This window comes from Hyperolius riggenbachi, chromosome 6 (assembly GCF_040937935.1).
Source record: "Hyperolius riggenbachi isolate aHypRig1 chromosome 6, aHypRig1.pri, whole genome shotgun sequence".
NCBI classification, from domain to species: Eukaryota; Metazoa; Chordata; class Amphibia; order Anura; family Hyperoliidae; genus Hyperolius; species Hyperolius riggenbachi.
This window is the reverse complement of record NC_090651.1, coordinates 10,317,385-10,338,213: the sequence shown is the minus strand read 5'-3', so window position 1 is coordinate 10,338,213 and position 20,829 is coordinate 10,317,385. Positions and strand designations below refer to the sequence as shown.

The window sequence follows — 20,829 nt, the reverse complement described above, 5'->3', positions numbered from 1 at the left end:
GTATGCGAGACAGCCTGCTACATTTTTGCACATATTTGCTTACTGAAAACAGGGCTGTGGAGTCAGTCGAGGAGACGGATGATTTTGTACCAACTCCACAGCCCGGACTGGAGACAGGAATTTGTCAGTTGTCATTTGGCAGAACAAGTAAATAAGACCATTGCAAGAAATCGCATGCAAAAATGTACATAAAATATTGTGCATTTTTCTCAATCTCCGAAAATTGAAATGCTATTTTCCTAATGCGCTAATGTAACGCTGCAGTGTCTAAGCTTATCCTAAATGTTTATTATGTCTTTGTAGCCCCGGTATTGATGTGACCACAGAGCTGGACAGCTGGATAGACCGGTTCTGTCTTGATGCTGACGTCTTTGTCTTGGTGGCCAACTCAGAGTCCACCCTCATGCAGACAGTAAGTGGCTCCGCCTCCAGCGCTAATTTTCCTCCTCAGCTCCTCCCACATGTTCATTCATGCTTGTATAGGAGTGTAAGGAATGTCTGTGCCGCAGGACTTGGTATCTAACAGATGTAATCAGACTGCAGACTGGACTGGCACACAGGAACATCACACTTTGCTGCCAGTGTGTGGATAAGTCCAGGTGCTGAAAATGATTAACAAGGGCTCCTGCTCTGTACAGCTAATTACTACTATGGCTCGGTGGGAATTTCTGCACAGACTCACGGCAACCGTGCTCCAAACAAAGTATACAGATGGCTGTTGCCAAGGATACATAAGAGCAATATGAGCGTGTTAAGGTGGCCACTAATGATCCAATTTCTAGAGAAAAATAATTTGAGCGATCAGATAATTCTGATCGGAAGAAAAATTGTTCGCCATCAACGAACCAATCTTTGCTTCCCTTTGCTTATCACAACCAACAAGAAAATCCAAATTTTGGTTTGACAAAAATCCAATTGGACGACTATTTTCATAATCGTAAATATTGTAAACTATTTTCATAATTCCTAATCGTTTGTGACCATCAACTGAGATTATTTACAACCAATCCGATCAGAATTTCTGATCGCTCTTAACGATTTTTCGCTAGAAATTGGCTAGTTAGTGGCCACCTTTAGTTTTGGAAATTATTGGCCGGTTAGAGTCAGTTCAGTGTTGGCCGTTTTCATGATCTTTCTCACTTCAGTTTCCCTTAACCACCCTGGCGTTCTGATTAAATCGCCAGGGTGGCTGCGGGAGGGTTTTTTTTAAATAAAAAAAAAACTATTTCATGCAGCCAACTGAAAGTTGGCTGCATGAAAGCCCACTAGAGGGCGCTCCGGAGGCGATCTTCCGATCGCCTCCGGCGCCCAGAATAAACAAGGAAGGCCGCAATGAGCGGCCTTCCTTGTTTTGCTTATATCGTCGCCATAGCGACGAGCGGAGTGACGTCATCGACGTCAGCCGACGTCGTGACGTCAGCCGCCTCCGATCCAGCCCTTAGCGCTGGCCGGAACTTTTTGTTCCGGCTACGCTGGGCTCAGGCGGCTGGGGGGACCCTCTTTCGCCGCTGCTCGCGGCGAATCGCCGCAGAGCGGCGGCGATCAGGCAGCACACGCGGCTGGCAAAGTGCCGGCTGCGTGTGCTGCTTTTTATTTCATCAAAATCGGCCCAGCAGGGCCTGAGCGGCAGCCGCTGGCGGTGTTGGACGAGCTGAGCTCGTCCAGACCGCTCAGCTGGTTAAAGGAGTTATCAGGGAAAAATCTAAAAATGAGCTTTACTCACCTCCAACCTCTTGCAGCCGACTGTCCCACGCTGTCACCTCTGCTCCCCGCCGCCGTCCTGCTCTCGCCGCTCGGTATTCAGACCGACCCACGTGGCCATGATTGACAGCGGTGCTTCGCGAGCGGCGAGAGTGGGACAGCGGCGGGGAGCGGAGGTGACAGCGTCGGACAGTCGGCTGCAAGGGGCTGGAGAAAGCCCCAGGTGAATAAAGCTCATTTATTTTTTCCCTGATAACTCCTTTAAGGCTGGTTTCACACCAGGACGTTGCGTTTAGGGGACGTTATAGGTCGCATAACGTGCCCCTAACGCAACGCCTGGTGCTCTCTGATGTGGACGTCGGAGTGAGCCGCGCTGTGCAGCTCACTCTGGCGTCCGTGATGCGTACTTTTGTGCACATGCGGCATCACGTGGTCCCGCCCGGCCAATCGCCGCACAGAGCGGCCGCTCCAGGAAGTAAACACTGCACGTCACTGAGTGCAGTGAATATTAATTAGCCATGTGCCCGGCCGCTCTCCCCTCCTCCCCAACATGACTGAGCATGTGCAAACAGTCTAACGCGGCTTAGCCGCTTATAAAGTACTGCATGCAGTACGTTGTCTTATGGCGCAGCGTTACACTGTAACGCAACGTGGGCACTGTGAACAGCCCATTGATTTTTCATTGCTGTGCGTTGGGGGTGCGTTACAGGCTGCTCTAACGTGCGCCTGTAACGTCCCACTGTGAAAGCAGCCTAAGGGAACCAGAAGTGAGAGGGATATGGAGGCTGACATATTTATTTCCTCTTAATCAATGCAGATTGCCTGGCTGTCTTGCTGATCCTCTGCCTCTAATACTGTTAGCCGTAGACCCTGAACAAGCATACAGCAGATCAAATACTTACCTAAGGAGACAAAGATTCAAAAGCCGAAAACGTACTCTTATTTATCTCTGTTAGCCAATAAATGGTATCATCCAGATTCAAAACTTCTTGCTGTTACTGATGGCTAACATGGTACAATACCCTACTGCTATTTCCTCAGGAGAGGGAAGGCTCTGGGTCCTATAGAGCCTCCCTGTTCCTCCCCTGGTCCCCTCGTTCCACCGCAGGCTCCTCTGTTCATATCTCCTGTCGTGGGAGGATTCAGAAGTCTTTGGGAGCCCGAGTGCTCTGAAGACGGGCCACTCAGTACTGCACATGTGCGAGCATGCTCTCTCGCACACTCACACATGTGCAGTACAAAGTCGTCTGTCTTCGGGAGCACTCGGGCTCCCAAAGACTTCTGAAGCCTCCCATGGCAGGAGATTGGAACGGAGGAGCCTGCGGTGGAACGAGGGGAGGTAAGTATGTGTTTTTTGTGGGTTTTTTTATTTGCTTCAGACCTGCTTTAAAAATAAATAAATATGGCAGCCTCCATGTGTCTCTTATTTCAGGCTCCCTGTAAACTTAAGTTCGTCCTTCCAGATGTTTCATTGTCAGTAAAGACGAATAGGAGACTCTCCCATTACTCACATTTATGCCGTTTCAGAGATAAGTCATATGACTCAGGTTCCCCTTCACAAAAGCTCAATTCCATTAGTAGAGTAGCATTCTCTAGCAAGAGCACATTTCTCATTCCCAGCACAGATTTGACTACTTGACTCCACCCACTTCCTCCCTCTGCTGCTGAGAGATGAACTCTTTATGATCAGCAGTCTCCTCCTCCTGCTAATTGTGTAGTAAAGCATTTAACCCTTCCTGCACCCTCCCCAGCATGCGTTTAGGTTTATTATTATTTCGGGTTTGCTGTCTTGTAAGTTTTTCTAACATGAAGTTTTTTTGCAGGAAAAGCAGTTTTTCCACAAAGTGAACGAGCGTTTGTCACGACCGAACATCTTCATCCTGAACAATCGCTGGGATGCGTCTGCATCGGAGCCGGAATACATGGAAGAGGTGAGGGCAAGGAGACGGCCATGTTGACTGATTGTATATACATGTACTACGGGTGTATTTCTGGTCCTTATTACTGTCAGGTGGGCTGGAAGACCTGGCGCTCTCAGATTTGATGAGGTAATGGTCTTAGAGGGATCTATCTGTTGACCAAGTTGATCAGTGTATGGCCAGCCTTAGTCTACTGTAGGGACTTAAGACAATATGGTGAGGCGATAAATGATCAATATTAACTCTGCTTTGTTTTTTGTGTTTTCATCTCTAGAATCCTTGTTCAGACTCTCATGAATTCCCTTTTCATGACAGGCTCTCTTGAAAGTAGAAAAATAAAGTGCTTTCTTTATAGTTACACTGAAGTGAAAAAAACGTATGATATAATGGATTGCATGTGTAGTACGGATAATTATTAGAACATTAGCAGCAAAGAAAAGTCTCATATTTTTTTCCCTCCAGTTATATAGATTTTTTTTTATAACATTGCATAATTCTCTAATATTTGCAGTTTATAAACTACACTCTATATTTTAAATGATGAAACAGAGCAGAACTAATGACCCTTTGAACTTCCTGGCAGTAAAACCTTAAACGGTGAGAGACAGGTTGAGATAAGTGCTGAGAACAGCACTGTAGCCAACTAAGCTTCGTCAGAGAACTCAGAGAAGCTCTTTTGCATAGATAACCGAAGTTTATTAACTCTTCATGGACTGGAAACAATATGAGACTCATATATGTGCTGCTAATGTTGTATTTCTTAGCTGTACTACTCATACAACTCCATTATATCATACGTTTATTTTCACTTCAGATTCCCTTTATTATTCCGCCCAGAGAGATGAGTAATATAACCTCATCAGCAGTGTTCATAAATAGTATCTGGGCCAAGTCTGTGATTAGCCGTCTATTCTGGGCTCAGCGGAGCCAACAATGCTTTTATCAGTCGATGTGACTTGTATTTTATGCCGTGCAGACAGCCGCCTGAGCAGATCCGGTATAGATGTGCAGCATTAGCTGAGAGGGAGGAGAGATGGTTGCTGCACACTGTGTGATGTACTCTGCAGAGGCTCACAGCACACTTATGTAAGAGGAGTCTGATTCACTAGAGAGAGTGCTTATAGGAAGTGCTGCAGCCAGCTTCAGTGCCTGCCTAGGTAGGCCAGTATCAGCCGCACCCTGCCCTATCCCACTGCAGGATCCTTACATTGCAGATTGCAGGGTTATGTTTACTCCCATTCTTCATGCTTGGACCTCACTTAAAGAGAAACTGAAGCAAAAAAAAAAAAATGATGATCTAATGAGTTGTATGTGTAGTGCAGGCAAGAAATAAGACATTAGGAGCAGAGACATAAGTCTAATATTGTTTCTAGTACATGAAGAGTTAAACTCCAGTTGTTATCTATGCAAAAGAGCCACTGAGCTCCACGACTTTCAAAGTCGCAGAGAGCTCTGTCTTTTGAAGCTTGTTATCGCAAGTGTCTGGCACTGTATTGTTGTTTTTTCTGCAGAGGACAGGTCAATAGTTTATTGGCCTGCTCTGTAAAATCATTTAGAATGCTGAGTAGTGTGTAAACTGCAAATATTAGAGAATGATGCAATGTTATAAGAAGCACTATATAACTGAAAATAAAAATATGAGAATATTTTCTTTGCTACTAATGTTCTAGTAATTATCCTTACTACACAACCAATTCATTATATCATTTTTTTTTCGCTTCAGTGTCTCTTAAATGGGAACCTTAACTGTAGAAAAAAAACAAGTTTAACTTACATGTGGCCAGTACCAGCCCCTTCCAGCTGCCCTGTGCCCGCGCAGCCACTCACCAATCCTCTGGTCCCCCGCAGCGACCCCCTGTCACTTGGATTGTGCGGCCCTGGTCCGCACACCTCCTAACCGTCCACGGGAGCGGTCTCCGCATGTGCAGTGCCAAAAAAATCTCTACTGCGCATGCACAGAACGCTCCCGTCGACGGCCACGCATATGCAGTGGCCCGTCAGCTCACTAGTCGTCTGGCCGGAAGAAGGTTGCTGCGGGAGACTGGAGGGACGCTTAATGATGGCGCGTGCAGAGGGCGGCTGCAGAGCGGCTGGTAGAAGCCCCAGGTAAGTTAAACTCAGTGTTTTTTGTACAGTTAAAGAGACTCTGTAACAAAAAAAGTTCCCCTGGGGGGTACTCACCTCGGTATGGGGAAGCCTCAGGGTCCCAATGAGGCTTCCCCCTCCCCTGTAGCTGCAGGCAGTCCAGCGCTGGCTCCCCGAAGTGTCCCGCAATCCTCCCCCGACAAGCCTGACAAGCGCTGATTTATTTACCTTCCCTGGCTCCAGTAGGGGCGCTGTTGCGGCTCTCAGCACGGAGATAGGCGAAAATAGCCGATCTCTGTCGGGTCCGCTCTACTGCACAGGTACAGGAGACTTGCGCCTGCGCAGTAGAGCGGACCGACAGCAATCGGCTATTGCCGCCTATCTCCGAGCGGAGAGCCGATACTGCGCCTGCGCTGGAGCCGGGAAGGTAAATATTTACATCCCCGCTGTTCGGGGAGCTTTATCGCTGCCCTGAGGTGAGTACCCCCCAGGTGAGATTTTTTTCGTTACAGGTCTTCTTTAAGGCTGCCCTATAGCATTATAGGGATCTAAGCAGTAAATTTTGAAAACTTTTTAAACGAACCTCCCTCTTAAAGCGGAATATAACCCTGCATTTCAACTTTGCTCTAAAACATTATTTACAGTATATTATATGCAACCAGCATTTTTTTTTAAGGGAGGTAATTGTGGCCTGGCGGAAATGGTAATGGGGAAAATTACATTTTTGACATGATTTTGTGTTTAAAACTTTTTTATAGTACTCAAAATGTATACTAGACCCTTGCTTGATGCATTTTGGTGCATTATAGGCAAACCTTTCACAAAATTTAATTGAACCACTTCTTGCTCAGAAATCCAGCAGAAATTGTAAATATGTAATTATTTATTTTTTTACAATATTTATTTATAAATTTAGTCAGTGGTTTCCCATTGTAAAATTTTTCCTCTTGCTGAATTACATTCTGAAATCTATCTCAGGTGGTGACATCTGTAGTCCTGGCAGGTGCAGCTCTGCAGAATGTTTGTATACTCAGTATTCTGAAGCCAGTGAAAATAAAGCCTACTCTCCCTGAATGCTCTTGGAGGAGAGTTCTGCATAGCTAAACAGCCTAGGCTGTGACATCATTGGGAGGGCAGGTCTACATACCAATATACAACAATATATAGATTTAGGAAGTGTTTGTGATGCTGAAACCAGGAAAATTACCACAAAAGTGGGTAGACTGAATAATATACTATTCTACTATATGTCAGTACAGGGCCTCTTGAAAGTATGAGACATTGTATTAGTTGGTATAGGGAAGGGAAAGGTAGGCGTGTGTAATAGTGTGATGACATCACTGAAGTATGTACAGTATAGCGGTCAGTGTTTAGCGATGGCTCCGCCCTGTAACGCGTAGCCCTCTTCTGTGTGCAGGTGAGACGTCAGCACATGGAGCGCTGCACCAGCTTTCTGGTGGATGAACTGGGCGTTCTGGACCGCACCCAGGCCAGCGACCGCATATTCTTCGTGTCCGCTAAAGAAGTGGTGAACGCCCGGATACAGAAAGCTCAGGGGATGCCGGAAGGAGGTGAGATTTCTGCTTTATCCCTTTTATGATCAATCTTATTACGTCTCTCAAGAGAGACACTGTATTAGATTTGCTTTCATTGATCCGACTGTAGGGATGGGCCGATTAGATCCTAATAATTACGTCATACATGCAAATATGATGCAAGTTGTATGCAGTTTGTAATTGGGCTAAGATCATAAACAGCAGTGCAATTCCAGACTGTGTAGAATTTGCTTTAACCCATTAGCAGACATCAATAGAGTTATCTCGTTTGAGATGAGTGAGCTGCTTTTGACCTCAGTCGGCAGAACTCGTTGTGCTGTAAATTCTTGGAATGCTGTGATGTCTCTCTGCTAGCAGAAAATATAGATACTGAAAGCGGAAGTCCTCTGTTATTGCCTCACACTGCCCCCTAGTGACAAGTGGCCATAAATACACATCACAGCAGTACTAATTAGAATCAAGGAAATGTAACAAATTTGAACATTTCTAAAATAAATGGGCCTGGATCACTTGCACTAAATACATTCTGTTAAAGGGTTAAACATGCATGCAATATAAATTGTTGAGCTATTTGGCACTGAGGTAGTCAGTTGCTGTTAAGATCCCCTATTACAAGAACCTGAGCACCTATGTTACGTAATGATATAAAACTAAACCAACCCCTATGGGAGGTTGGTAAACGATGAGGGCTTTTGTGGGGGGCATTTACTTATCTGTGGTGGCTTCTCAGTTACCCACCGTCTATACAAGGACATCGTGCTTACTGTGCTGCACAACCACAGGTTTGAAGTTCCCTGTTATTGTCGGGGGTCCCCGGCCAGTGCAGTGCATGCTGTGAGACGTAGTCCACTAATGTGGTGATATCTCCCGACAGATAGATGTAATAACATTGATGAACTGCATTTCCCATCATGCATTGCGGTGGCCGGGAACAGCTGACCCCAACGCATGTACTTGAAACTGATGGTAATTTGGCACAGGAAGCAGCAAGATAGATGTCCTTGTATGGTGGGGGTCGCATCTGCCCCCTCCCCCCTCCTTCAGGTAAGTAAATGCATGATAACCCTACAGTGCAACAAGGAGCCTTCGCCAGGGCCCCCCTAACCTTCATGTACCCACAGCTTCCTGGGGTGCACATTGACATAATTTCCTGTCCTAGACCGTCCAAACAGGAATTGGACAATCCATCGCATTTAAGTTGTTTGCCTGAATCAGATTATGTGTTTTTTGCATGTTCTGGCCCACCCTGCTAAACTTAAACTGGTACGAAATGTAAAATGTCATCTCTGCTCTAAAACACAGCATAAGAACTACTGGGAAATAAAAATGACTGGTGTAAAGTTACCGGAAGGGTAAATGATTGAAAGTTCCACTTCACTGAAGCTAATTGATAAGACGACAAATTATCAGACTGTCTTGTATTTAGTAATTGGAGATCAAACCAAGCAGAGACGCTTTCATCCCTCCCACTGTGAGTTAGAGATGTTTCTCTGATTTCTTTGATCTGCGAATAGTAACCCAAGATAATCGGATTCTTTTTGTCCCACAACCAGCAATGTTGTCAACTAGCTTTGGAGTGAAGTGGAAGTTTGAGTTATTAACCCTTCCAGTAACTTTTATACCGGTCCTTTTTTCGTCTGTCTTATGAGTTTTAATGCCGTGTTTAAAGCGAACTGAAGCTCGGGTTCAAAATCTGCTACTTGCTATTTAGAGAGGGAAGCCTCAGGATACTAATAAGGCTTCCCTTGGTTGTAACAAGCCCACCATTGCTGAGTGCGGTCCCCCTTCACATAGGGGCCGAGCAACTCCTCTTCCTGGTTTAAAGAGACTCTGTAACAAATTTTTCAGCCTTAGTTCTTCCATCCTATAAGTTCCTATGCCTGTTCTAATGTGGTCTGTCTTACTGCAGCCTTTCCTACTTGCACTGTCTCTGTAATAAATCTTATCTCCTTTCCTCTGTCGTGTCTGTCGGGCTAAGGCTTGAATGTGTGGAATGTGCAGGGCTGCTTGTGATTGGATAGAAGCGATACACACCCTCTTCAGGCCCCCTGCACACGCTGTATGACTCACACACTCTGTTTATGTGAGCCTATCACAAGCTAGTTAGTTTGTTTGTAAACACTGCCTAAAACTCTCAATTACAAGCCAGGATTGCAGCAGAGAGTGGCAGAAACAGCACAGAGGGGCACAGGAGAAAATAAGGAATAGAATGGTATGTTTTTTAGTGTAAGAATATTAGAGTACAGATTCTTTTTAAGTGTGCACATGTGGGCTTAGTCGGAGGAGCTGCGTGGCCTCCATGTGATTAGCCACAATTTCTTGTCACTAATCTTCCGGGGGGGACCAAGGAATAGCGATAGAATCCTGAGGCTTCCCTCTCTTAAAGGAAACCAGAGCTGATCAAATATATTTAGTTTTTTACATACCTGGAGCTTCCTCCAGCCTCATGCGCACGGATCGCTCGCACACCGCCGTCCTCCGTCTCCTCCCTGTTTGATACCGGGTCCCGTAACTTCAGCCAGTCGCGGCCAGTCTGCGCAAAAGAAGGTGGTGGCGGGTGCTAGAGAAATACGTAGAGAGCGCACTTCTTTTGCGCAGACTGGCCGCGACTGGCTGAAGTTACGGGACCCGGTATTGAACGGGGAGAAGGGTGAGGACGGCGGCGTGGGAGCGATCCGTGCGCATGAGGCTGGAGGAAGCACCAGGTATGTATAAAATGTTTATATTTGCTTAGCTCTGGTTTCCTAAGTATCTGATTGTGTACCAGAGCTTTGGCTGAGGTACACTTTTTAATGAATATTTTAGTTTAGAGTATAGCTGAAATTTGAATTTCATACCTTTTTTGTATAGCTGTCAATGTATTGCTTCCTCTGAATGTGTTTCCTGGTAACCAATGCTCCAGTCTCTGCAGCCCTGACTTGTTCTCGCTGAAGCCTTTTTGCAGCGATCTTTCAGATATTGGAATTGTATTGAGTGTTCTTGCATTTTTTTCTATTGATGTATTTTATTGACGTATGGTTTTATTGCTAGGAGGAGCCTTAGCGGAAGGTTTCCAAGTGCGGATGTTTGAATTTCAGAATTTTGAGAGAAGATTTGAGGTGAGCTTCTATCTGGTTGGAAAACGTGGCTTTTTAGAGAACTGCAGAAAAACCGACACTTTTATTTATATTTCTCAGGAGTGCATTTCCCAGTCGGCCGTGAAAACCAAGTTTGAACAGCATACGATGAGAGCCAAACACATAGCGGAGGTATTGCGGCAGATTATGGAGTCCGTACACGTGGCAGCCCAGGAACAGAGGTGAGTGAGGCCACATACATCCAATAAAAATCTGCCTTATGTCATTAGTGTTCATATCACAGAGGCAGCAGTTTAGACAGATCGTTAGTCGTGTACATCAAAAACGGGTGCCGGGGAAATTTGGGAGCTGGGTAAAGCTGCTGGCAGAATATCGGCAATGCTGACAGTATTCTCCTATGTGGCGCTGGATAATTACACTACCATAATAGCATAATATCGGTAAAATTACCCATATTCTATCGCTTTACATAACCTTTCTCTCACACAAACCCTCTCTCTATCTACACCTAACACTAACCTACCGCTATATAAGGCTAACACTAACCTTCCTTACCTGCTCTTGGCACTAACCCGGTAACTTACCCCTGCCACCGCAATCTAAACCTAAAGCTTACCTTCCTTACCTGCTCTTGGCACTAACCTGGTAACCTAAAGGGACTTAAAGGGGGGTCGGGGGAAAATGAGTTGAAGTTACCCGGGGCTTCTAATGGTCCCCCGCAGACATCCTGTGCCTGTGCAGCCACTCCCCTATGCTCTGGCCCCGCCTCCGGTTCACTTCTGGAATTTCAGACTTTAAAGTCAGAAAACCACTGCGCCTGCGTTGCCGTGTCCTCGCTCCCGCTGATGTCACCAGAAGTGTACTGCTCAGACACAGACCATACTGGGCCTGCGCTGTGCGCTTTTGGGGCCATCAGTGGGAGTGAGGACACGGCAACGCAGGCGCAGTGGTTTTCTGACTTTAAAGTCAGATCAGAAATTCCAGAAGTGAACCGGAGGCGGGGCCGGAGCATCGGTGAGTGGCTGCGCCAACACAGGATGTCTGCGGGGGACCGTTAGAAGCCCCGGGTAAGTTCAACTCATTTTCCCCTGACTTCCCCCCCCCCCTACAGTATCCCTTTAACTTCGCCACCACTATCTAAGGAACGATGTTTTGGTTGCCTTGGCTCTTCCACTACGCTTGTGTCTTCCAGTGCCCAAATTGTCCACTAGGAGGTGCTATAATCGCAATTAATGTTACGGTCTTTGCTGCACCTAAGTTTCCTTTTGGCCGTAGGCACCGAAATTTCCTGCAACATTGTAATGTTTTAACAAGTTGTTTGCTTTGAGAGACATCGTTAGATTTTAGGTCTACTGTTTATGGGGTTCATGGAAAAAGATTTTCCAGCTACAACCTGAAGTATCCTGGACATGGTAGTTATAAGTCCCGCCCCTAGGAACAAAAACCAGCTGGAAATGTACTTCCTCTCTACATTTCTCTCTTGCGCACCTGTGCTTCTGCAGTACGGGGCCTTCCTGCAGCTGTGGATTCAAACGGGGGAGCCAGAGCTGGAATGAGGGGACAGTGAGAAGAGTGTGTGGGGGGGGGGGGGCTCTCTAGCACCAAGAGCCTTCCCTCTCATTAGTTTTTTCTTTTAGTTTAGGATTTGCTTTAAAGGTATTAAGTAAACAACTTTTGTTGTTACGTCTTTGATTCACATGTGATGGTTTGCCCCATCTACAGGGTTTACTGCCTGGAGAAGCGAGAGGAGTTCCGAGACAGACTGGAGTTTATAGAGAAACAGCTGGAACTGCTTAGCGAGGACTACAGGCTGAAGATCAAGCAGATCACAGATGAGGTGGAGCGACAGGTAAGCAGATCACAGATGGGCACCTTTGGTCTGCACAGAAGGGGAAATTATTAGAATAATTATTTTAACCTATATGGTGCTAGCATTTTCCGTAGCACTGTACTGATAACAGACAATAGATGGGATCACTCCCAGCTCAGTAACGGCTGACAGAGGAGCAAGGAGCTTTCTCAGTGAGCTGCATGGGGAGGTTGAGAAGAGAGGAGGATAACACCGGATAATTCTAGGCATATCTGTGTAATGTATGGATGCAATGTAAGCTCTGTTTACATAGCGGTAATTTCTTTATTCTTGTCCCGTGTGAATACCGCAGGTGTCGAATGCCATGGCCGAGGAGATCCGCCGCCTCTCAGTCCTGGTAGACGAGTTCCAGCTGGACTTTCATCCTTCCTCGGTTGTCCTTAAAGTGTATAAAAATGTAAGTGCCCCGGTCCTGTTATTAGTCTGCTGGGAATCCATGTTTTACAGTCCTGTAACCTGATTGGCTGTTCCTGCAGGAGCTGCACAGACACATCGAGGAGGGGCTGGGGAGGAACCTGTCTGACCGCTGCTCCAGCACCATTTCCGTGTCACTGCAGAACACTCAGCAGGAAATGATCGGTAAGATGGGGGCATCTGTATAATTCGGGACAGTTGTACTGCCCTTGGTAACTAGTCACAGGTCTGGTAGTGACAGGCCCAGGGTGCATTATGGGAAATGGAGCTCCAAGGATAGAGACAGGCCCACAGTGCATTATGGGACTCCAAGGAAAGTGACACAGCTATGGGGCATGGAGCTCCAAGGAAAGTGAGAGGCCCAGGGTGCATTATGGGACATGGAGCTCCAAGGAAAGTGATAGGCCCACGGTGCATAATGGGACATGGAGCTCCAAGGATAGTGACAGGCCCATGGTGCATTGTGAGACATGGAGCTCCAAGGATAGTGATAGACCAATGGTGCATTGTGAGACATGGAGCTCCAAGGATAGTGATAGACCAATGGTGCATTGTGAGACATGGAGCTCCAAGGATAGTGATAGACCAATGGTACATTATGGGACATGGAGCTCCAAGGGTAGTGACAGTCTCTCAATGTATTATGGGACAGGGAGCTCCAAGGATGACAGGCCCAGGGTGCATTATGGGACATGGAGCTCCAAGGGTAGTGATAGGCCCAGGGTGCATTATGGGATATGTAGCTCTAAGGATAGTAATGGGCTTAGGGTGCATTATGGAACATGTAACTGTAAGGATGGTAACAGGCCCAGGGTGCATTATGGGACATGGAGCTCCAAGGATAGTGACAGGCCCAGGGTGCATTATTGGACATGGAACTCCATGGATAGTGATAGGCATAGGGTGCATTACAGGACATGGAGCTCCAAGGATAGTAGCAGGCCCAGGGTGTATTATGGGACATGGTGCTCCAAGGATGGTAACAGGCCCAGGGTGCATTATGGGACATGGAGCTCCAAGGATAGTGACAGGCCCTGGGTGCATTATTGGACATGGAACTCCATGGATAGTGATAGGCCCAGGGTGCATTATGGGACATGGTGCTCCAAGGATGGTAACAGGCCCAGGGTGCATTATGGGACATGTCGCCTGGCACTGTCTTAGTGTTTGGTAGTGATAGTGGGCATTGCATGTGTGTTACACCAGCTTTGTGCATATTGGCACTCACTCTGCTCTCCTCCCCCTCTTCCTCCATGTAGAGGGCCTTTTGCCCCTCCTTCCTCCCACCTCCCGGACACAGATTGACCTGCTTGTTCCCCGCCAGAGCTTCAGTCTGAGCTATGACCTGAGCTGTGATAAACTGTGCGCCGACTTCCAGGAGGACATCGAGTTCCACTTCTCTCTCGGATGGACTATGCTTGTCAACAGATTCCTGGGGCCCAAAAATGGGCGCCGGGCTCTGATGGCATACAACGACCAGGTGAGTGGGAGGGGCTGAGGACCGGGGTAGTTATGTCACAGGAAGACATCATATAGACAGACAAGCTTCTATTCTGTATGTCTCACGCCTCTTAGGTACCCAGGAACATGCCTTTGACCCCAGTGAACCCCAGCATGCCTCCTATGCAGCAAGGGGCCATGACACAGGAGGAGCTTATGGTTTCCATGGTAACCGGGTTGGCTTCGCTGACGTCGCGGACATCCATGGGAATTTTGGTGGTTGGAGGCGTGGTAAGTGCCATTTCTTCTTCTCTTTTTTTTCTTTTATTGATTTGTGATATTTTCACTTAGAGCTCAACTACTACTTACATTTTCTATAGTAAAAAAAGAGAAAATTCTCCATTTTAACTGTGAGGAACAGAGGTGTGGGAGGAGAAAACAGGAGGGAAAGAGGCTTCAGCCAATCAGGTTGCATTAGTTAAAGGATAACTGTAGTGAAAAGTATATGGAGGCTGCCATAATGATTTTCTTTTAAGCAATACCAGTTGCCTGGCTGTCCTGCTTACCCTCTGCCTCTAATATTCTTAGCCATAGCCCCTGAACAAGCATGCAGCAGATCAGGGGTTTCTGACATTTTTGTCAGATCTGACAAGATTAGCTGCATGCTTGTTTCTGGTGTGATTCTGCAGGCAGATAGTTCAGCAGGGCTGCCAGGTAACTGGTATTGCTTAAAAGGAAATCAATATGGCAGCCGCTATCTACCTCTCACTACAGTTCTCCTTTAAGTCTGAGGGGAAAGTAAAGAAGCAAAAAAAAAAAAAGACAACCCAGAATGCCCTGCAACTTCCTTTGTGTACCAAATAAGAGTCAGGTAAACTGGGGAATGATAATTTATCAACAAGAAAAGTAATAGTGATTTTAACTTCTGGATTGCCTTTGTTAGCATCCTTATTACTTGTTTCCCAGATATAAATAAAGAATTGATTTTTGATTTTATGCCCGACAGTTACACTTTAAAGGGAAGGTTCAGGGACTCTGAAAAAAAAATTAAAAATCCATATCCCCTTACCTGGGGCTTCCTCCAGCCCGTGGCAGGCAGGAGGTGCCCTCGCCGCCACTCCGCAGGCACCTGGTGGTCTCCGGTGGCCGACCTGGCCAGGCCGGCTGCCAGGTCGGGCTTCTTCTGCGCTCCATTATGCATGTCATGCCGGCGCGCTGACGTCATCGGACGTCCTCCGGGCTGTACTGCGCAGGCTCAGTAGTTCTGAGCCTGTGCAGTACAGCCCGGAGGACGTCCGATGATGTTCCTTCTCTTTTTTTTTTACAATATTTATAAATAATTTAGTCAGTCTTTATCACATGTGGCGAGATCTTTAGTCCTCATTTGCTCTTAGTGCACTTCGGTCTGCTTTTTATCAGCACATGATCCGTGTTACAGATTGATACATGTTGCTGAAAAGTTCACAGAAGCGCACTAGTGGAAATGAGGCCTTAGTCCTGTCAGGTACAACTCTACAGAATGTTTGGTTACTGAGAGTTCCGAAGCCAGTACAAAATATACCTGATCCCCCAGAATGCTCTGAGGAGAATTCAACCTAGCTAAACAGCCTAGGCTGTGACATCACTGGGAGGGCAGTGTTACATACCTATATGCAGCAATATGTAGATATAGGAAGTGTTTCTGAGGCTAAAACCAGGAAAATTTACCATAAAAGTGGCTATCTTGAATAATTTACTGCATTCTACTATATGTTGCAAGTGAGACAAACATTGGCTGAATAAATAGGTATGATTCACAAACCTGCACTGTCGTTTCAGACGGTGTAATTGTTGACATTTTATTTAGCATTCTGCCCTTATAACCTCTCCATGTAATTTCACTGCACCATGAGAATGAGTCTAGGAGTGGGACCGCCTACACTGTGAGGCACACCAGCAGCAGTAACATCATCAGTGTGCTGCTTCTCAGTGTGAAGAGGGTGGGAACCCTGAGGAAAGTCATTTCTATTGGTCGGTTGTGTGGCTGGGCTGTCTGAATCACAAGCCTAGCCAGACACATGCCTGCTATTATATGGCAGCTGATGCATTTCACTTGATTTGTCATTATGTCTGAGTTTCCCCTTTTACCACCTTCATTTCATAGTAACATTCCCTCTCTCCCCTCCTGTGATATTACAGGTCTGGAAGGCTGTCGGGTGGCGCCTTATTGCCTTGTCTTTTGGCCTCTATGGGCTTCTGTACGTCTACGAGCGTCTCACGTGGACCACGAAGGCCAAGGAGCGAGCCTTCAAGCGCCAGTTTGTTGACTACGCGGCGGAGAAACTGCAGCTCATCGTCAGCTATACAGGATCCAACTGCAGCCACCAAGTCCAGCAGTGAGTCCCCCACCCTCCAGGTTATAATAATACCGGTCTGGGTGGGAGAGAGTTAAATGGCACACAATTTTGGATCAACTTAAAGCACACTTAAAGGACATCTGAGGTGACATGATGAGATTGACATTTGTATGCTGTTTTCTTTTTTTTTCCGTTTCTCTGTCCAAAAGAGTTAAACATCAGGTATGCAATTAACAGTTTCTGTCCAAGTCGGGATCGGGTCAGGCAATAGCAAAACCCTCACTGATGAAGAATTATACACACAATAGTTTATTTTCACCTCAGATGTCCTGTAAGGCTCATACACACATCGGATTTTTCCAAACGACCGGTCGTTTGGACGTTTGAACGTCCAGTCGTTTGGACGTCAAATCGGGTGTGTGTACGGTCGGTCGTTCAGCTGATAAATGCACCATGCACTTATGCATATAGGGTTAGATTTGTGTACCCGGCTGATCAATTGTGAAATTGTGTTCTGCTGATATGAAGCTGTAGGGGACAGCAAAGCTTCAAGATTTGCATACCGCTGCAGCACAGATGAATGTTTCTGTATGCTGCCTCGGGGGACTTCGGAAGCGTGCGTGTGCACATGCGCAGTACGGAGCCGCCCATCTTTGGAAGCACTCGGGGACAGACCCTGGCCGTGTGAGGACTGCAGCTTCATGAGTCCATTGCGTGTTTTCCATGAAGTAACATCTCCCTCTCCTCCCCCGCAGGGAACTCGCCGGAACGTTTGCCCACTTGTGTCAGCAGGTGGACGTCACGCGGGAGAACCTGGAACAGGATATCGCGGCCCTCAATAAGAAGATCGAGATCCTGGACAGCCTGCAGAGCAAAGCAAAGCTACTGAGGTAACCGCAGCTCACCATTGTGCATGCTTTCCTCATACATGTGTATTTGTAACATGGATTGTGATGGCAGAATACACCATTTAAAGGAGTTATCAAGCAAAGTTTTTACAATATAAATGGCCTACCTGCTGTTCAGTAGGCCAATCTCAGTTGGATCGCATGTTTTTTTTTCCCCCCACAGGGCTTCACCGCCTCCGCAATTCGGGCCGTTTGTATTTCGTGCCCCGGAAGTAGTAATGGTAGAGGAATGTGAAACTTTCCTGTTCCTGTACTTGGAACGCAAGGGGAAGTTACTGTGCATTGCGTGCTTTCGTACAGTTCGGTACGGCTGCGCACGTGTAGTAGAGTGCAGGAGGAGGGTTTAAGCTTGCCTTCGTCACTCGCAAGCCAAACCCTCTGCTTCTGCCACCGCCCGTCAGACACGCCCACTCCCACAGCCGCCGCCTAGCCTCTATGCGCGCTCCCAGCACAGATCATCCGTGCATGAGAGGCGCAGGCAAGCGGTGCTGGGAGCGCGTATAGAGGCTAGGTGGCGCTGGCGGCGTGGGCTGGGAGGAGGAGTGGGCGTGTCTGACGGGCGGTGGCAGAAGCGGAGGGTTTGGCTTGCGAGTGACGAAGCAAGCTCAAACCCTCCTCCGGCAGCTCCAGTACGCGTGCGCAGCCGTACGTGAACGTACGGCTGCACGCATTAGAAGTCACTGTGCCAGCGTCCCGCAGCATATTGCGCCTGCGTTGCCACAGTAATTCCGGGTCGCTGGGGAACCTGACCCCTGACCCCGAAAATGCTACATTTGGACGGGGAATGGAAGGCGCGATCAGGCAACAAAAAAGGTTAGTTACACGCAGGCATGCGTGTTTTACATTTGTGAGATTGCCTGATGACACCTTTAAGTGTTTATGTAATAAAAAAAAAGAGAATAACGCAGCTACAGAAATTGTCATAGGATTTTCCACTTATAATAGAGGCTGCTAAGGTGTCCTGTCAGAGGTGAAAACACAAAAGTACTGGGTGCATTAAATAAAAAAAAAAATGGATCTTTACTTACCTGGGGCTTCTAACAGCACCCGGCAGTTTATCTGTATCCTCATGGGCTGCTTTGTTTTGCGCTGTGACATCTGGTAAAATCTGCGGACTACTGTGCATGCACCTCCCCAGCTACATGCCTCCTCAGTCCCGCCCCCGTGGCCGGGAGTGTTGTGCACTCTCGCAGCTGCAAGTTTCACAAACTGCCCAGAACACCCGGATATGGGAGTGCAGTCGAGAAGACGCGTGGCCAGGAGAGCGCAGGAAGTGACAATGACACCTCTGTGTGGACAGGAAGGTGGGGGGGAGCCTGGCTGGAAGAAGGTAAGTAAATGTCAACTTTTTCCCTCCACTTAAAGTGAACCCAAGGTGAGAGTAAACTGGTGAGATAAACAATTTATATTTTATTTTATATGTAAACATTTACAAAGTAGATTGAATGTTTTGCTGTCTCTGCTCAGTGGCAGACTTTTGTGTCCCTAAATGAAAAACATGAACTACTGACCTTGTTTTATCTTTCTCTGCCCTCAGAAGTTGTATTCTGCCAGGAAAACTTTTATGGCTGTAATTTGCGCCTCAGTGATGATTACTATATTCTGGACAAGACAGAAACTGTCACTTCCATGCCTAGAAATGATCTGTTTCAGGCTGCAAAATAAAACAAGTAGAACAGCCTGGCTATTAATGTTCTGCACTATACACATGTTTGTCTCGTGTGACACATCACCTCGGGTACACTTTAAGGTTCCTTTTAATCTGATTTTGGAGCAACTATAGTAGTCACATGGTTCCCGGCCTAGACGACCGGTCTGCCTAGAATTAGGGTTTGGCATTGGTTTCCATCGGTTCATGTCGCGACACGTTTTGAGCCCCTAGGGGTAAAAGGAGTCACAAATTTAGGAACACTTTAATTGCATTTTCCCCATGGTTGTATGTGAAGGAGGCGGAGTGTTCTGTACACACAGATAGGCATCAGGTATAACAAGTTAGAACTCTTTACTGCAGGAAAACATTCAGAGATAAATCGCACACCACCATCAGGAAATTCAGCTTACTTAGAACAGAGCGGGACACAGAGTGAATACAGGAAATAACAATACCATACAGATTGTCACATCATTCTACAGACAGTGACATCTTGTGGTTGTTTTACTATACGCAGTTCAGGTAATTCTGTTGATACTCCCAACTGTATGTAGTATCATCTGTTGTACAGCACCACAGACTATGGTGCTGCTAGAATACCTCACCATTCTGTATCGATGATTTTCTCTTTGTTTTTCAGGAATAAAGCGGGCTGGTTGGACAGCGAGTTGAACATGTTTACTCACCAGTACTTACAGCAGAGCTGATTTCTGCAGCCGGGACTCCAGTATACGTTTCAGTTATTCCCCATTTCAGTTCCTTTCTGCCTCCCTCAGTGCTCGCCTGTGTCCCCTGTGTACAGCGTAGAGTTCACAGGGATTATTAGCCAGGACATCGCCCTTTCTGCAACTTCCTGCAGCTGTCTGCTGTCCGCTGCTGCAAAGTATGCTGGGAAGAAGAGGAGGATTCTGGGATCGATATAGATGCTGCTTTGGAGGAAACACTTAGTAGAAGGAGAACTGGACAGTGACGCAAGTCAGCAGAGGTAGACGGATCCATTGTAGGTTTTATTGCTGACTTTACTTAATGCAGTATAAAACGTGCCATTTATTTAGTGAACTTCTCCAGCGGGGATTCAGTGAAAGCGTTTGTAGTTAGTGACTTCAGTCTCATAAATGAATGAAAAAGTATGTTCTAATTGCCGGTACTGTCTGTTCTATGCCCCATGATATGGAAGTAATAACAGTATATCCTGTGAAGGGCTTCTGGATCTCCTGAGGGACCAAGTAGCAAAAAGCTTCTCCTCAACTTGTGCCCCGTGCTCTACTCTTTTTTTGGGGGGGTTTTGTTTTAGCTCAAATGCCCATCTTTCCAGGCGAGCCCAGCTATTGGATGGCTGCTCATCTACCAACATGCATTTATAAAAAAAAAATCTCTCTACACATTTCTTGCAGTACAGCTATGACCGGTTTTAAATATATATTTATTATTATTATTTCAATTCTATTTCTGTCAATATACTTTTCAACTTCATAATCTCTAGGAAGCTTTTTCTTTAAAGAGAACCCGAGGTGGGTTTGAAGAATACTATCTGCATACAGAGGCTGGATCTGCCCCCAGCCTCTGTTGCTATCCCAAACCCCCCTAAGGTCCCCCTGCACTCTGCAATCCCTCATAAATCACAGCCACGCTGCTGACAAACAGCTTGTCAGAGCTGGCTGTGTTTATCTCTATAGTGTCAGTCTGCTGCTCTCCCCGCCTCCTGCAGAACTCCAGTCCCCGCCTGCATCCCTTCCCTCCCTGCTGATTGGAGGGAAGGGACGGGGGCAGGGACCGGAGCTATGCAGGAGGCGGGGGGAGCAGCTGAGACTGACACTACAGATGTAAATACAGCCTCACAGCACGGCTGTGATTTATGAGGGATTGCAGAGT

The 20,829-nt window shown here is 46.7% G+C and overlaps 1 protein-coding gene across 1 annotated transcript in view; it reads left to right on the top strand.

The window, feature by feature from the left end:
- Positions 1-20,398, top strand: part of MFN2 (mitofusin 2) — a 53,227-nt gene extending 32,829 nt beyond the window's left edge. Inside the window, exons 6-18 of the mRNA XM_068242389.1 lie at positions 304-412; positions 3,525-3,632; positions 7,123-7,276; positions 10,292-10,359; positions 10,438-10,559; positions 12,061-12,187; positions 12,501-12,605; positions 12,685-12,787; positions 13,882-14,102; positions 14,198-14,353; positions 16,241-16,437; positions 17,154-17,288; positions 19,598-20,398. Of these exons, the coding sequence (XP_068098490.1) occupies positions 304-412; positions 3,525-3,632; positions 7,123-7,276; positions 10,292-10,359; positions 10,438-10,559; positions 12,061-12,187; positions 12,501-12,605; positions 12,685-12,787; positions 13,882-14,102; positions 14,198-14,353; positions 16,241-16,437; positions 17,154-17,288; positions 19,598-19,664 (1,672 nt within the window). The 3' untranslated portion in view covers positions 19,665-20,398. The remainder of the gene's footprint in view (positions 1-303; positions 413-3,524; positions 3,633-7,122; positions 7,277-10,291; positions 10,360-10,437; positions 10,560-12,060; positions 12,188-12,500; positions 12,606-12,684; positions 12,788-13,881; positions 14,103-14,197; positions 14,354-16,240; positions 16,438-17,153; positions 17,289-19,597) is intronic.
- The last annotated feature ends 431 nt before the right edge of the window (positions 20,399-20,829 follow it).